This window comes from Lycium ferocissimum, chromosome 10 (assembly GCF_029784015.1).
Source record: "Lycium ferocissimum isolate CSIRO_LF1 chromosome 10, AGI_CSIRO_Lferr_CH_V1, whole genome shotgun sequence".
NCBI lineage: Eukaryota > Viridiplantae > Streptophyta > Magnoliopsida > Solanales > Solanaceae > Lycium > Lycium ferocissimum.
In genome coordinates, this window is record NC_081351.1 from 32,587,012 (window position 1) to 32,603,776 (window position 16,765).

The window sequence follows — 16,765 nt, forward strand, 5'->3', positions numbered from 1 at the left end:
ATATCAAGATGGTCCCAATATGTGCGTAAAGGCAGAAAAAAAAAGCATTATACTCTTATCAGTAGACCAAAGCCCACCTCCATTTTGATATTGATATTTTCCATTCTTTGCTCATTTTCATTCTAGGATCTTGCTCCAGACAGGTAGACAAGCTACATATATTAACTTGGAAGTTGGAGCAGATTGTGGTCCATTATGGTCTCTTATTGTCCTGATAATGCTAACACCTGGTATTCCTGAATAAAGATCCAAAAAAATCTAGCTTCCCCCTTTTCTTTTGGTCGCGTGGTTGGGTGGGTGGGGGTGGGGGTGAGACTGGTGCTTCCATTGATTTTTGGAGAATGATAAACTTGGTACAGATTTAGGTAGAGAGTAAGGTCCCATGTCATCCAAGCCCATGACTGGACTCTCTGGGTTGCTTTGTCGATTCTTCTGAGATGACCAACTTCATTTGCACCAGCCAAGAATTATCAGAACTTTACCTTGCAATTACATTATCATTAAATCCAGTCGAATCCAGTAATATGCTTCCATGTTTTTCTATCTTAAAGATACCAACCTTGGTGATTGTCCTTTTCTATAGTAGTTTCTTATATGCCTATATCATGTAGTCTTATGTAATCTTGTCTGCTACACATCTCCAATGAACCGGCGCTGATTGCGTCTGAAGAAGAGAACGGCAGAAAAGGTTGCTCCCCAAAAAGGGGGAGGGATGAGGAGATGGTGACAGAAAGAAAGAAGTGTAATTACTCCTGACCAGCCAATATCAAGCAAGAGCGCAAAATAAATCTATTATCACAAGTAAACAACATACCTTATCTTTAAGTACAATTCCTGACTCTCAATCGAATAATCAATCACAAAAGAGTAACTGCATAATCAAGCACAAAGAAAGCAGGTTTTTGACTTTAAACAGTCACAATTATCCTTTCAACCAAGACGGTTTCTTTTTCCTCCTTTATTTTGAAAATCACGGAAAACTTAATCATGTGTCATCTGTGCAAAGTTAAACTATTCCTAGAACTCAGCACATCATTTTCTTTTAATGCAACTCCTAATTGGTCAGCCACAATTGTTAAGACCTAGGCTTTCTAAAACACGGAGAACTGAAAGAGGAACCAGATAACATCACCAAAATTAATGCCTTCACTCTATCCTGACGTTGAATGACGACCGATAGTAATATGAACCTGCTTGTTTATATGGTTGTTCAACAACTTATACATGCATCCATCATCATAATGATCTTAGCTCCACCTCCTTCAATGATCTCCTTCATCTACTGGAGTATACCACGATGGTATATGCTCTAAATTGCTCAGTCTGTAGTTCAGCAGAACCTCTTCATCACAAATTGCTCTAGTAGCCACAAGAACAAGTGTCTTCAGAACAGGGACAACCTTTGATTCATTGTTGCTGGACTTCCACGATTTGATCATAAAGCTGCCAAATCTCTTCATCTCTATTTCTTCACCGTGTCCAAATGAAACATTAGGTATATAGGGTCTCATGTCCTTCTCAAGAAGGGGAAAATCATAAGGACAGATCATTACATTGGGGACCATGCCTTTAGCTGGGTGGTTGGCAAAATGAGCAAAGGCTAGAGGGTTTCTCCTTTCCAGCAATTCACGGTTCATCACATCAGAACCTTTTTCATCAGCTTGCATAGTGTGCTTAGGTTCCCATATTTCACGAGATTCACCACCAGCACCCCAGGGCTGGGCATTGATCACAGTCCCATCATACCGTGTGATCAAATGTGAATTTTGGGCATCCACTCTAGGGTACCCAGGAATATACCGGTAATATGCTGGAGAGTAGACAACTCCAGGATAGAATGCTATGACAGAACCAATATTGGCTTCACCCTGTAAGAATAAACCCTTCCCAGCATCTTCATGGGGAATTTTAGATGGTTTGACCTCGAGCGTGTAGCTCATAAGATCCTTTAACCTCTGTGAAACCTCTCTGCGCTGCAATGCCTTGGTTTCAGGTACAGCTGTGCTGAAATTTTTATCAGTAATCAAAATCCAGGGTGATGCAGCTATGAAGCCACTGCAAAGAACAGATGAAATATAATTTATGCAAAGCTACCAGAGAGCCTCATGATTTGTGATCCTATTTTATTTTCCTATGTTGCAAGAATTAGAAACTCGATCAACTTTTACATGTATCCAGTAATATTCTACACCAAAAACCTTAAGTGACTCAGTGCTTACCCAACATAAGAGGCCGGAGTAACATATTTCATCGTCTACCTTAGTAACGAATTTTTTTCATTTGATCGGATAATACCCACCCGATAATGAAAATATTATCAACATTGCTTGAGGGCTAATGGTGTTTAATGTATTAATGAAGCGGATAAAGTAGCGGCATTAACAATACTACATATATCCTGGAAATATATAGCCAAAGAATTTTAACGACAACATGCAGCAAGGTAAAGCAATGTCACCATAGAATCGAAGCAGGACATCAAATGGTTGCCAACATGCGCATTGAAGTAGGATGCAAGTTAAAATGCCAGACAGTTTTCTCAACACAACAACTAAGAAATACGCGGAAAATTGAGCTTAAGATGCGTCTGGTTCTTACCTGTTTGGTTTTGTAATGGAGAATTCCCACCAGCAGCAAGACCAAGCCCACTACTACCAGGAGAAGAATTTGTTGCTGTAGGCGATGTGGCCAGATTGTCATTGACTTTTTGATCCAGGAGTAATATGTCATCCATATATCTGCAAAAGCTTGAAACCTGAGAATGCACATTCTCATGGACCTGCTTTTGTTGATCGGCTAAGGAGGCTTTGTTAGCGATATCAATAATCTCCTCTGCATCAGCTTCTTCAGCATTCCTTCCTAAACGGTTGTAACTGAAAGTAAAGTTTGTCATGGTAACATGAAACTACAGTGGTGCAACTATGCAAAAAAGACACATTTAATTTCATCACCAAATCATAACTGCGATTTTCAAGGCATGAAAGAAAATATTTGTTACTTCTGCTATTCCAACAACAATGTAAAACCAAAAATCAAAGAGGGGAAGAGAACAAAGAATCTCTCTCTCTCTCTCTTCCCCTCCCTCCCTCTCTCAATACTACTGCAGTTCATGTTGAAGCAGTAGGCTTCTAAAGAAGAAGCAAAATGGAAAGGCTTAATACACCAATAGCCTCTCAAACTTGCCAGCAAATTTCATTTAGATACTCGAACTACACCTTGTTCCAATTGAGCACCTGAACACACAAGCTAAATTGTTCCTATTAGACACTTTCGTTTCAGAATTTGGAAAATCTGTTGAACAAGCCGTAGTTCGAGTGCCTAAATGAAATTTGCTAGCAAGTTTGAGGGGCTATCGATGCATTGAGCCAAAAGAAAAACGTGGAATAAAGACTATTTACCTAAGTAAATACCTAATTCTTAAAAATAACTGAAAGCAAACAGAAATCCACTAATATCCAAGTTCTTTCTTTTTTTCCCCCTTTGTTAAAGACCACTGACGAAAAACCAAGTGCAAACTGTGTTATACTTAAACTACTTATGAAGGAAACTAAAAAAAGTGGAATAAAGCCCTTATACAAATATAAAGCTGCTAATCCATTAGATTTCACTTGCAATAAATAAATGAATGTTACCTAGTGTAAAGGAATAGAATATTTGTATCAGCTTCGAACTGAAGAATCCTCGATTCTCTAGCGAAAGTGGGGCTTTTAGCAAGAATTTTCACCGCCTGAAAATTTGTGTCCCATAACAAAAAGAAATCAACTTTAGATAATTAACTGTGTCAATTCAACAAGAAAATGCAACCCCACATTATGAATGACCTCAATATGCTTACTGATCAAGAACTAGAGAGCAAAAATGAAGAAAAGTAAAGAATGTAGAACAAAGTGTACACATAAAGTGTTTAAAGGGACCTCTTGGAATTTGTGGAAGAGGAAAGCCATGAATCGTTGCCTGCTGATGTTCTTGACTGCTGCTACTAAAGCTCAATTTGAGGCGTCGAAATTTTAAGGAGAAAATGGCAAAAATGGTCCCTTGTGTTTCGAGTAAGTTCAATGTGGTCCCTTACATATACTTTAAGCAGTTTTGATCCTTTAAGTTTGACCAAAATGAGCACTTTTGATTTTATTAAATATTTGACAAAATTTGATTGTTAGATTCAAGGGAAGCTATGAAAAAATCAGTATTTAACATGAACTTACCTTGGGATGAGCAATTTCTGCAGTTATCTCTATTCTTGATCTATTTTAGAGCTTAGTGTAATTTTTTTGAGCTGTAATCTACGTTTTCTTGATCTATTTCTAATGTCTTGTGCATTTTTTAGTGTTGCACTTTTTGAAATTTAACGAACTTTCCTGAAGTTTTTGGTTAAATACTTTTTCACAATCCCATAATATTCAATAACTAGAGTTTGTTAAATATTTAGCGGACATCCATAAGTGTTCACTTCTAGCAAATTCAGAGGAGCAAAACTACCATGAAAATACTTAGTGGACCACTTTGAAACCCCTATCTAAACATAAGGGATCATTTTTGTTATTTTCTCTCTAATTCCAAATATTGATACACTAATCTAAACTTTATACTAATATCTAAAAAGTCACAAAATTGTTAGGATTAGAAAACCAAAAAGTAAAGAATATTGCTCCAAGTGACACTGCTCCCAATTTGTAAATCTTTGTTCTATTGATTGGTAATTTGTTCAACTGGAAGCAATGGTACTGACCAACTTCAATGGAACCGGTGTCGGTTTTGGTATGCATAAATTTTCATTCTTGTCTTTTTAATAAAAAGCTTCTTTTTTTATCTTCTTTTTTTTTGCTTGTTTTCATGTACTGATGCAAAAAGTTGAAATTGGATATTTTGTTTAGGTGCTGGCATTGGTTGTGGATTTGGGGTAGGATGGGGTTTTGGAGGTTTGCTTCTTTCTTTTTTGAACTTTCCATTTTTGGGTTCTCAAAATTTCTTTTATTTCTCAATTTGCGAGTGCTTCCAATCTCTTGCTTATGGTTTCAGTGCTTTTGCATTAAAAAAGTTTACTAATTGCTACCAAAGGGTCCAGCTTTGAAACAGGAAAATATGTGTTGTATATTAGGAGCTTAGTGGGGTTGAGCAGATTATATTGTGTAGTGATTACTGATAGGCTTACTGATATTAATGTTATTGTTTGGGAATTCTTGTTCTCAATTTGCTTTAGTGATTTCTTATACATAGTAGTGAGACACTGAAAGTACCTTGATGTTTCAAGTGTTTATGTCGTCTAGTCAATCTCTAATTTACTTGTTCAAAAGAAAAGTTTTCATCTTTATTGAGTGCTTGATTACATGTCTGTGAATTGGGGTAACATGGATTACAAGACTCGTCAGCCATGAACATATGCTATTGCAGAAAGCACAGTACTTTATCCATATTGTTTAGTACCAGCTTGGTAGATTATGAACGTAGGTTGAAGGACTATGCATGAAAAGATGTGATTAGTTTGTCATGCATCCAAGTGCACAATTTCTCTAGTTTTTACAGCACTGAGGCATTTGGTTTCATGCATGTAGAGTCCAGATCCTTATCCAAAAAATAAGAAAATACATGTAGTCCAGAACTCCTGATTTTAGAAGACCATGAACATATATTCAAAAAAATCTATAGAACACTACTTTCTAATGTAGAATGTGGTCATTGTTGCTGGAAATACAGTTAAATTGTTGTTGCTATGTTTTTTAGCAAGTAAAGATTTCATTATTTATAAGAACAGTCAGCACTAAGATAGGGCTTGTAGTTAGAAAAATGTATATTCCATCTAGACAAAAACCTATAATGTATTGAGCTAATAAAGACTATCATCCTATTTACCTCATATAAGTTTTTCAGGCTACGCCATAGAGCTAACAAGCTCGACGACCTATTTTAATGTAGAGCAGTTGGGTTTGCACTTAATGCGTATCTGATTCATTTCTTTCAATGAAACCCAATAGATACATGCTGAAATTGTCTTCCTCAGCTTTTTACTACCGTGACAGTTGGTGGCTATAAATGTGCATGGAGGAAGTTAGAAACTTTACAGATTTGCCTGTTGAAGGCAGGGATAGCTAAGGAATAAATGGACCTGAGAAGACTTTTTGAAGCATGTTTTTTGTGAATTATGCCAACTTAGAAACTGCTACTCTTTCAGTTAAGCTGATATTAAGGCAAGGAACAAATGCATCTAGACATGTGATCTCCAGTATCCGTTGCTATAGATGATCGGCACGCTCCTTGCTTTCTCTAGAGCTTAAGTGCATGGACAAATGTAGCATCAGGATTATATAGAGATTGGAGTCTGTAATAGTTAGTCGGCCAAGATGTTCCTTGTCTGTTACTTAGCTCCATGTGAATAGTAGATTTGGGATGGATGGCTTGCTGGAGATACCAAAGTATAGGTGTTGATGCCAGTCTAGAGTATGGGAGACTGTTAGTCACCATGATCTGAAGCGATTTGTAGGGGCAACTTTTGTTATGCCATATTGGCACCGTTCTGGATTCTTATTCCTATGTTGGCTGTTCATGACTTCCCAAAAAATGTAGGAAATGTTTGAATGTTCTATACGTCTCTAGGCTCACTCATCAGTATTATTAAAAGCCATCACTTCATTTCTTAAAGCGATTTCTTAAAGCGATGAAACGATGTGAAGTGAGGGGTTACCGTTTCATGAGTGAAACTAAGAAGTGTACTTTCAAACAATGACACTCAAAATGATCCAAAAGAAAAGGGGATGTTCTTTGACACTCAACTTCAGGAGTTGGCAATATTGGCATTATTGTATCTTGGATGCTGAAATTAGTTTTGTCAATTGCAATTTGGTTATTATAGTACTAAATTCAGGTACGTTTGGCCTTTTTTTAAGTTTTCCATAAAATTTGCGCTTCACTTCAAAGAAGCATGTGCTTCACCTCTCGCTTTTTGCTTCAAAGCTTCAAGCCCTATAGACCTTGTCGGTTTTTTTGCTTTTAAAACACTGCTAGGCATATTAGGTCTTCACAAGGATCTTTGTCTGATGAAAATCATCCTTTAACATCTCTATATTCACATTTCTCTGTTTTATTGTCCTTGTCTCCTTTGTCTGATTGTTGACATGGAAAATGTTAAAAGTATCATATAATAGTATCTTTATTGTATAAAATTAATTATCATCATGATGTTTCGAGTAGGTTAGGAAACTCGTAATGTCTCTTTAAGAGTTTAGACATATTTCTGTCCAAACATCCGAGCTCCCTTCCCCTCTCTTTCCCCCATGAGAAAAAGAAAAGGATATGCCCTGCGCTTCATTCACTTATTTTTTAAAATCTTACTGTATTTGTTTATTTGTTAGTTCGCTTTTGTTATCTGTCCTCTTTCTTTTTGCAAAATACTCTTCTCTAATAGCATCATCTAACCTAATGCATATTCTTGTTTTTTCCAGGCATGCCTTTGAATTTCTTGGGTCTTGGTGTAGGTAAAAACTAAATTAAAACCATGTTTTCGTGAAATTATATCTCGTGTCCAAATATTTGATGTTATGTTCACAATTACTATTATCTATAGGTGGCGGGTGTGGAATTGGAGTAGGCCTCGGATGGGGATTTGGCACTGCTTTTGGTAGCCAGTACAGGAACTCTAGAGTAACATTTGAAGGCAAAGATTTCAATAAAGAGAGTAGTGAAGAAAGAGAATCAAAAGAAGTAGCCAAAGGCACTCGAAAAGCTCATGCTTCTTAGTAAATATTGTTACACATTTTCTTTTGATGCATCGACTGTCCCCCAATTCTAAATTTGTCAAAGTTGTACCATCACTTTAATTTCAGATATCACTTGGAAATATATGTTGTACCTCTTGACAACACTCTTTTTCTTTGGTGTGTAAAATTCGTTTGCTTTTGATGCTTGGAGGAATATCTGTATTTGGTGTTTTTGCCTAAATTGGAAACAAGAGGGAACAGATGAAAAAGAGCGTAATGATACGCCTAGTTTGATAAAGCAAATAAGTCGCTATCATTCTTTACACTATCAATGCATATAACTTTAATGGATGGAGATGAGGGATGGGGGAAGCGGCGGTGGTCCGAGGGTGAGGTGCGGCGGAAGTTTTTCTATTTTAAGGAACGTGTTTTTCTAGAGAAAATGTTCTCTCCAACACATTTTGATCAAGCAAACATGAGAAAATAAGAAAACATTCCACACTAACACACCCTTAATCAAAAATGTCATTTTGTGCTACCTTTTTTTCTCCTATTTTAGGCTAAAGGGAAGTACTAACAAAATATTCTACCTTATTACTCTTACCGAAAATCAAGAGAAGGAAGTTTATTACACCAAACAACTCATCTCCAGTTGTGGAAGAAAGGTGACTGTTGAAGATCAGGTAGATACATGTGATATGGAACAAAATGGTAGATAACAATCACATGGGAAGAAACCTACCTACCATTCTTCACCCTCTTTTTCTTGCAGACTAATAAATCCCATTGTCACTATAAATACTAACTCTCTATTCCATACCCCACAAAAAAAAAATGGACAAAGAAAAAACATTTACCCTTTCTCAAGTTGCACCACACAACTCAAAGCAAGATTGTTGGATCATCATCAATGACAGAGTAATATTACCAACCCATTCCCCCTCCCCCTCCCCCTCCCCCCACTTCCCGTACGCTTACTAGTAGCAAATATAGATTAGATGGAACATGTTCGACCGAACTCACTGCGTGTAGCTCGAACATATAGAACAAAAAAAGACTATAGTTCATGATCAAGTCATTCGCTTCTATAGCGGTTCTGAATTCTATTTTATTTGTAAAGTTGTTCAATTGATCCATCAGGAATAGAAGGGAGCACGGGTATAAATGGGGGCTTCTTGAAATGATGGCTTTTTTGGATGTTCCAGAAATAAGGCCTCCAGCTCTATCTTATAGCCTTCATTGCCCTCACCTCCCCACATCCGCCCACACTTCCTGGAACCTTACTAGTAGCATATATAGACTAGACACAGCAGGTTTGACAAAATTCATTGTGTAGCTCGAACTATACACGTGTGTTAGGAAAAATATTGGCAGACGTATAAAGAGCATAATCACTGACTCTGAATCTTGGATTCGCCATTTTCCCTACCCCTATATTTATACATGCATGAGATTATGAATTCAGGGTTTATGTGAATACATATGCTATGTTTTCTTCAGGTATTAGACGTAACGAAGTTTCTGGAAGAACATCCTGGAGGAGAAGAAGTGTTGATTGAATTATCTGGAAAGGATGCAACTAAAGAGTTTGAAGATATTGGGCACAGTAAAGCTGCCAAAAACTTGCTCTTGGAATACCAGATTGGATATCTTCAAGGCTATAGAATCCCAGGTGATGATAATTTAGATACTGATGATTCCTTCAAAGAACCAATAAAGGCCAAAGAAATGGAAGCTTTTGTGATCAAAGAGGATCCCAAGCCCAAATATCTGATTTTTGTTGAGTATTTTGTGCCATTCTTGTTTGCTGCCTTCTTTCTCTATTACCGCTATCCCACTGGAGCTCTCAACCTTTGAACTCACAGAACAAAGGGGGTTATCATATGATTTTTATCAATATATAACTTTTTTTATGTCAATCTTCAAAAGGGAAAAAACCATACATTGTTGATTTCAGTTCTGGGTTGTTAATAGAGGTGATTCTGGAAAATGTATTCTTATTATTTATTTATTTTGGTCATCCAAGAAAGCTGGGGTCACTTAGTGTTATTCTTGTTCATCGAGTTGAAAGTACCCCATAATTTTCATTTCCAGAGCTTCATAATTAAAAAAATATGAGACAGCTGACTGTTTCGATATAAGTTCAATGGTAACAAATTGAACACACAACACTATAGAAACAATAAGCACATCGATGTGTTTAATTTGCTTGGACATGAGCAATATGCACAATTGGCAAAACAAAAGAATGGTAAGAAAAAGTAAACCCAAAAAGGGGGCAAAAAGGAAAAGTAGAGCACATCTTAGAAACATACAGAATTAATGGACAATACAATATACATGATGTAGCAAGTCAAATAGACCTAATATCTCTTTCATTTCTGTATACAACAGAATATCATAATACAACAGAAATTGGTCTCCACTAATGGCACCCTAACTGAAGAGCCAGAGCCAGGAAAGAGGTTAAGGTGTTGCTACAAAGTATGTTGAGGTAATTGCGCACCACCTTCGCATATCCTGAACAAAATTACGTGTAATTTACACCCTTCCTCTATAAAGTATAATACCAAAACTGATTGCACTAGGCCGTTCTCTGACAGTTTCGACGCTTCAAGCTTATCAATTACAGGAACAAAGTTCATCACTCAGATTGTACGGACTGCCACTAAAACTGCAGCAAAAAAAAAAAAAAAAAATCAGGCGCCCAACTAACAAATGAAACTCAGATATATATCTGCTGAGACACAGTTTCAATATAACATATCACCAGTACGAGTATACACTATACAAGGCCAAATATTGTAAAATGAATGCACACTGGCACTACAAGATTTTTGCTCTTTCCGTTTTATAATTGTACAATCTTACCTTAAAGCCAATAATAGTTGCGAGAAGAAATCAAACTAACATAGTTACTGCCTATCCTGTCAACAAGGAGGTCCATCTATGAATAAATGGCTGATTTTACAAGCAAATTGAGGTTCCATAAATTGTCATTTACGCTGTGAACTTTTGACGATTTCATCGAAAGAGTGCACCAAGAAACGTTAAGATGTGTTGGGTTATACTGATTTACTAGTAAAGAAAGAAATGGCAATTTTGGGATCGGTTGCTTCAACAAGACCATAAAGGGATACTTCTATTTCTTTTCTTTTTCTTTTCTTTTATAACTATGGTGTCCGGGCCAGCTTGCTCGCACCTCGACTATTCCACCAGGTACCTGCTACCTCCCACCAGCAGATGTACCATATAAAGAGCTACTTCCTTTTCTTTTAACCAACAAATGTGCTGAGAAGATAGAATGGAGAACCAAGGCCAACTAGAAGGTAAGCTCTTTCTGTAGTGTAGGGAGGGTTAAAGTCTGTTCATTATTAAGTCTGTGTGATTCAAACCATCACCTAGGTCACCAAAGGAGTGCAAAATGATTACAGTGAAATCATTCCAATATTATTTCATTGGAACAATGGGGGAGAGACTAGCCGAGAGAAGCAATCAAGAAAAACCATACATTATAGTTTAATGGCAATGTGTTGCAAACATGTATAAGTACAAAAGATAGTGGTGAGAAGAGGCTGATGTTTGAGGTAATTGGAAATGAAAACTCCTGTTTTACTTGGCATCAATATTAATGATTCTTTGTGGTCCTGTTCGGAGAAGGAGAGAAGGCACGAAGCAGACTCAAACTGAGTATTAGTAGATTTAGTGACATCTACTAACAGACAATTGCATCTCATCACAGATATGGCAGTCAACTTGTGAAGCCAATGATTGTATTGGTGTCTGTTGCTGCTATTCCATGAAGGAAATAACGAATGCATATTTACAAAGCATGTCTTTGCTTCTTTTTCTTTCTTTTGGTTGGAAGGAGTTGACGTAAGGAGAAAAAGGTTATTTGTTTCAGTAGATCCCTCCATTGCAGAATATCTATTCAGGGCTTGTAGCAGAATAAAAACAGGAGCTTAGATAACAAAAAAGCTGCAATCCAATAAAGTTACAGGGAACTAAAAGGTACTCCCTCTGTCCCAAAATAAGTGTTGTTTTAGCAAAAAGAATTTGTCCCAACTTAACAGTCGCTTTAGGAATTCAAGACAAAAATTAGTAATTGTTTCCAACTATACCCTTATATTAAAGAACGAGTTCTTCTTAATAGTGTTCAATTCTCAAGAAGCATCTAATAAATAGGGGTAACTTACTAAGTTATACCCTGTATATATCATTTTCTTAATGGGCGTGAAAAGAGCTAAAGCGACACTTATTTGGGGACAGAGGAAGTAATTATCTTTTGACTAGATCCCTAGCTCTCTTACTTGGTGCATGTGCCAAATTTCTACAAAAGAATACGTATGTCCAACTTGTATCTTCCTTCCTTTATTCCTGAAACTCTCTCAGAAACCTCCCCATATTATAATTGCTGCCTCATTCTATAAACATTGTACATGGACAAGATGTAGATCAAGTTCATTCCGATTATCATTAGTCATACTGCGACACAAAGAAAAGGAAAGGCGTGGAACCTGTGAAAGTAAAAAAAAAAAAAAAAAAAAAAAAAAAAAGAAGAGGGACCCCTACACCATAACCAAAACAGACAATAAGTATACTTCCTGATTCTGCAAATCTGGCTAAAAAGAGAATGACATTTACTCTTTGAGAAGAAACTTTACTTTATCAAAAAAATAAAAAAGACATTATACTCTTTGAGAAGTTTTTCCCTTTCAAGTGGGAGACAAATCAGGAGGGAGAGCCTTTGCTCAACGATAAAGTTGCTCCTCTAGTAACCTACAAGTCATGGTTTCGACGCGTGGAACAACTTCTTCAGAGAAATACACAGGAAAGCTGTGTACGGCATGGACCCACTCCCCCATCCCCACCCAGCACGAGCTGGTAGCACTTCAGGCACAGGGTAAACGTTTTTTAGTAGAAGACAAGTGTGAGTGCAGATTGAGCTCTTCCACACCTCTGACACCCTTCACTCCAATCCATGCATAAACTTTTTGGAGAGGGACACTATTCTAAACAAACAGTACCTCCGATAAAAATAAATTTCAAAAACAAGATATTGTTGGATGACATATGTCATGAACTTATTCACTACTTTAAGACTTCAGCCAAAAAGAGAAAAAAAGCAAGTCAGAATAAATGAACAAACCAAAAAAGAATACTCGAGTTTCTGCTTGAGCTATTACGTCAATGATTATCAGGAAAAAAAATTCTGGTTGATTATAGATTAGATGAACAAATATCATCACTACAACGAAGACTGTTCCCTGTTTGGGAAGAGGCTGCTGGGTGGAGGAAACCAGCACACATGAGAACTGGCTGTGATCCACTAATCTCTTGCTAGAACTTGCTGCAAACAACTTTCTCTCCAAATTACACTTGAGTGGAATGAACCTTTTATTTTAACAACTAACCGTACCCAGGGAGATCCCACTTGAAACTATTTTATAATTAACAGTTCTATTTCTCTACTGGAAAATAGAAGATAGGTAAATTAAAAGAATCATCAGTGCAAGCAGGCTGAAAATAAGGAAAATGGTCTAATTGAAACATTAATGGCACAGAAAACTCAACAATATCTATTGATATTTTTCTCAATCCAGAAGAAATCAAGGAAAACATCAGCAGCAGAGAAACTAGGATTTTTTTTTTCTTAGTTCTTTCAAAATCCATTTCTGGGTGAAAGAATCAACAAAACGTTATATAGATAAAACAAGACAGCTAACTCACCAATTAGGAAAATGAGAAGAAACACTGAGAAAACTATCCGAACAGGTCGACGATATTGCATGTAATACTGAGACCTTTGCAGCTGGCGCTGAACGGCACCATACCAACCATAGAGTTGCTTATCATAACAATCGTCACAACCATCAAGGCAACTCTTATTCCTCTCATAGCATGTGTTTATGCTCTGCAATAAAAGCACTAGATCTCATCACATTAACATCATTTAATTAAATGGAAAATATACGACCATTTCTGGGTCATTGATAAATACTACACTAGTGGCAACGGATTTATATAGTTTTATACTAGTCCAACTGGTTTTACATAGTTTGGTGCTTTAAGTTAAAACTTTAAAATTCTAATCCCTGATCTTTTATGGAACATTTTTTTGATTATATATTCTCATATTATAAACAGGGTTATTTTGTAGTTTTACTTGTTTGGGTTCCCTTTTTCAAATTTTGAACTAATTGATATCAATAACTCAAAAAGTGAGAATTTTGACACCGTAATCATATATAATGTACTACAAATTTGGATACTCTAAGAACAATGCATCACCCTTGTTGGTGGCTGAGTGCGAGGCAATGTATTGTCAGCTTCTTGGTTGAATTTCAACTTCCTGTAACCATTCTTGGACCATTTTAACTCCTTAACAGATTCCATGGCATTCAACAAACCCTGGTAACTAGGTATTCTGCGAGGAGGTGATGCGGGTTCTTTGATGGAAACATCATTGCCAACTGCAATCTGCCATGCACCAATGTCAGCACTAGCACTTGCTGTTCTCCGATGGCCCAGAAACTTCTCGTCCTTCGCCTCACCTCTAACACCATCCTCCGAATGAGTAGGATTCTCGGAACACTCTAGAACTGATTGATTTTGCAGCTCTACTCCATCTACTTTTGCGTGGGTTATGCCTGCAGAAGAGGTGGATGGCCCCGAGAGAAACGCAGCAAGTTCATTGACTTCTCCCTCGTCCAAACGCACCCACGGAAGTGGTGGTTTGCCTTGTGAAACAGCTGATTCATTAAGAGAGTTCTCAACTTTCTTAATCTGACTGTCGATTGCAATAACAAATTCGTGATGTCTATCTCTTGCATCATCAGCAGAGTTACTATTGTAGCTCGATCTAACTGCCCGGTCAAATTCCTCCAACTGCATTACAATGCCATCCAACAAATTAACTCAATTCTCACCCTTTATGCACATAATAAAAATCATTTCTTGGCTTTATTTCTTTTAGGGGGTTTGTGGATTTCCTACCTGCCATTTAGCAGTGCCAAGGGTAGTTCTAAGGTCCCTTCGAAGGGCATCACAATTCCAACTACCAGAAGTATCCTTCAACGCATGAATCCATGTCCTATAAGTTGATTCCATTCTTGAAAATGAAAGCAAAAAACTGTGTCAATGAAGAAAGGCAAAACCCCACATACTAAAACTAATAAAGCTTCAATCTTTATATCATTAATCATCAAACAATCCATAGATAAACAAGAAAATCCAGCTTAAATGATAATTCTAACAAAATCAATCCAAACCCACCAAACAAATTAGAAAAACAAGGGACATGAAAAGCAAAAAACAGGGTTACCTGTCAGCAGATTCTTGAACCTCTTCTGCAGCTGAAAAGAACGGATCTTTCTCCCACCTATCAAAATGCGATGCCATATCTTCCAACTATAGAAACTTTCCGCTAAAAGGCACAAAAATACCCTAAAATGATTTTTCCAGGTTAATAAATCATTGAATAATGAATCAATCCAAGTGTATTTTCGATTTGAACAAGCTTGGATCAAACTCAGATTCAATAAATCCTCTCTCTCTTTTTTTTTTTTTTCTTAATTATGATATATGTTGGTAACAAGCATACTTTACCAACAAAACAAAAAAAGAAACTGTTGGGTGAGGAGATATAGGTAAAAAGTAAGCGTCAAAAACAGACAGATGCTTATTTAAAGCTGTTTGTGGCGCACGCCCTGAAACAGGGCTAGGGAGAGTTTCCAGGAGAGAGAGAGAGGGGTTATATACTTATACTATTTGTATTTTAAAAATTTTAAGCACCATTACTTATCTTTTCCATCTTATTCTTACTAAAATTTTATCATTAATAAAAATAATATAAACATTTACTAGAGAAATTATAACTTATATTATAGTACATAAATAAGAATAAAATTAGTCAAATAACTTCCTAATTAAAGATACCACTTAAGGAGCATGTAAAATAAAAAAAATTGATACGGAAGGAATATAACGTATGTGGAGGAAGACGGCGCCGTTTGGAGAAAACAATTAGTACAATCAATGAGGTCCGAGTTGGTTTGACCTGTTTCTGTCGATGGCCGATGGATTTATTATTAAAGAATTGTTCCAGTGCCACCTTGGTGAAATTCCATTAGACAACAATGCTACAACTGGAAAATCTTTAATATCTACTTTTTAGACAGAGTTATAATTTTTATATACCCTTGATAATCAACTCACTTATAAAATAACTCTATACGACTATCCATAAGAATTAGAATTGGTAATATAAAAAATAATGTAAGATATCCGTTACAACATGCTAAATATATCAATACTGTAAAAAGTTAAGTATAGAGTAGAAATAGTGTATTTAAGTTTTATACACGGAGGGTGTAAATCTTTTGTCACAATTAAGTACTCCCTCCGTTCACTTTTACTATTTTAAAAATAGATTTTCACTTTTAGTATATCGGTCTAGAATACAATTTCCTTTTTCCTGTTTTACTTATAGTATTAATTCTTCATTTCAAATCATCTTTCAAATTCATTAAAAATATGCACCAATTAATATGGATATCATGATAAATTAAACACTTCATTTATTATTTTTTAAAGGGGTGCAAAGTCCATAATGGACAAGTAAACGTGAACAGAGGGAGTAATTATGGGTAAATTTTATAGTAGTCTAAATAACCTACTGAAATTAGTGACCAGCTCCAGGTTCCCAATGGTATTTCCTATTATATGAGCTAATTCATACTACCAAGTAAATTAGTTAGTCCTTTTTTTTTTTCTTTAACATATAATTAGTTAGTCCTCTTTGGTTAATCTGCTTTAAACAACTTTGGCATTTCTTGTTGTTCCAATCACAAACAATAGTTTCGATTTTTTTTTCTTATCTTATTATGAGTCAGTTATGGCTACCTGTCAATAAGTCATCGGGGGCCCTCAGGCGACATGGTTGGAGCTTAGAGAAGGAAGGAATGGAGCTTAGAGAAGGAAGGAAAACTCAAAATTCTTATTGAACAGCTCTATCATCTGTTGAGAAAAATGAAAATGGCTGTTGGGTTTATATGGCCAAGAAAGTTGGCATTTGA

The 16,765-nt window shown here is 36.4% G+C and overlaps 3 protein-coding genes across 4 annotated transcripts; 1 reads left to right on the plus strand and 2 right to left on the minus strand.

Moving 5' to 3' along the window:
- Positions 1-766: 766 nt before the first annotated feature.
- On the minus strand, positions 767-4,058 carry LOC132033449 (uncharacterized). The gene is made up of 4 exons (XM_059423425.1): positions 3,915-4,058; positions 3,633-3,727; positions 2,599-2,873; positions 767-1,999 (listed from the first exon to the last, which is right to left on the minus strand). Exons 1-4 carry the CDS (start codon positions 3,942-3,944, stop codon positions 1,263-1,265), a joined length of 1,137 nt encoding a protein of 378 aa, XP_059279408.1. The 5' UTR covers positions 3,945-4,058; the 3' UTR covers positions 767-1,262.
- A 529-nt stretch (positions 4,059-4,587) lies between these two features.
- LOC132033451 (cytochrome b5) lies at positions 4,588-9,737 on the plus strand. The gene is made up of 6 exons (XM_059423429.1): positions 4,588-4,755; positions 4,872-4,916; positions 7,434-7,466; positions 7,556-7,708; positions 8,551-8,606; positions 9,189-9,737. Exons 1-6 carry the CDS (start codon positions 4,716-4,718, stop codon positions 9,543-9,545), a joined length of 684 nt encoding a protein of 227 aa, XP_059279412.1. The 5' UTR covers positions 4,588-4,715; the 3' UTR covers positions 9,546-9,737.
- Positions 9,738-9,969: 232 nt separating this feature from the next.
- Positions 9,970-15,433, minus strand: LOC132033450 (uncharacterized). Of its 2 annotated transcripts, XM_059423427.1 has the most exons (6): positions 15,013-15,433; positions 14,685-14,799; positions 13,980-14,576; positions 13,419-13,602; positions 11,516-11,625; positions 9,970-10,362 (listed from the first exon to the last, which is right to left on the minus strand). In XM_059423427.1, the coding sequence occupies exons 1-6, from the start codon at positions 15,087-15,089 to the stop codon at positions 10,357-10,359; spliced, it is 1,089 nt and encodes a 362-aa protein (XP_059279410.1). In that variant the 5' UTR covers positions 15,090-15,433; the 3' UTR covers positions 9,970-10,356. The 2 variants fall into 2 exon arrangements, with proteins under 2 accessions (XP_059279410.1, XP_059279411.1); XM_059423428.1 differs by lacking the exon at positions 11,516-11,625 and having other exon boundaries at positions 15,013-15,430.
- Between the last annotated feature and the right edge of the window lie 1,332 nt (positions 15,434-16,765).

Coding starts and splice junctions, on each gene's coding strand:
- LOC132033449 (XM_059423425.1), bottom strand. CDS start 3,944: ATGGCTTTCCTCTTCCACAAATTCCAAGAG. Junction 3,728..3,914: donor TCTTCCACAAATTCCAAGAG/GTCCCTTTAAAC, acceptor ACAAATTTTCAG/GCGGTGAAAATTCTTGCTAA. Junction 2,874..3,632: donor ATTCTATTCCTTTACACTAG/GTAACATTCATT, acceptor CTTTACTTTCAG/TTACAACCGTTTAGGAAGGA.
- LOC132033450 (XM_059423427.1), bottom strand. CDS start 15,089: ATGGCATCGCATTTTGATAGGTGGGAGAAAGATCCGTTCTTTTCAGCT. Junction 14,800..15,012: donor GTTCAAGAATCTGCTGACAG/GTAACCCTGTTT, acceptor TTCATTTTCAAG/AATGGAATCAACTTATAGGA. Junction 13,603..13,979: donor GCACTCAGCCACCAACAAGG/GTGATGCATTGT, acceptor CTTTTATTGCAG/AGCATAAACACATGCTATGA.
- LOC132033451 (XM_059423429.1), top strand. CDS start 4,716: ATGGTACTGACCAACTTCAATGGAACCGGTGTCGGTTTTG. Junction 4,917..7,433: donor GGTAGGATGGGGTTTTGGAG/GTTTGCTTCTTT, acceptor TGTTTTTTCCAG/GCATGCCTTTGAATTTCTTG. Junction 7,709..8,550: donor AGAAGTAGCCAAAGGCACTC/GAAAAGCTCATG, acceptor CATTTACCCTTT/CTCAAGTTGCACCACACAAC.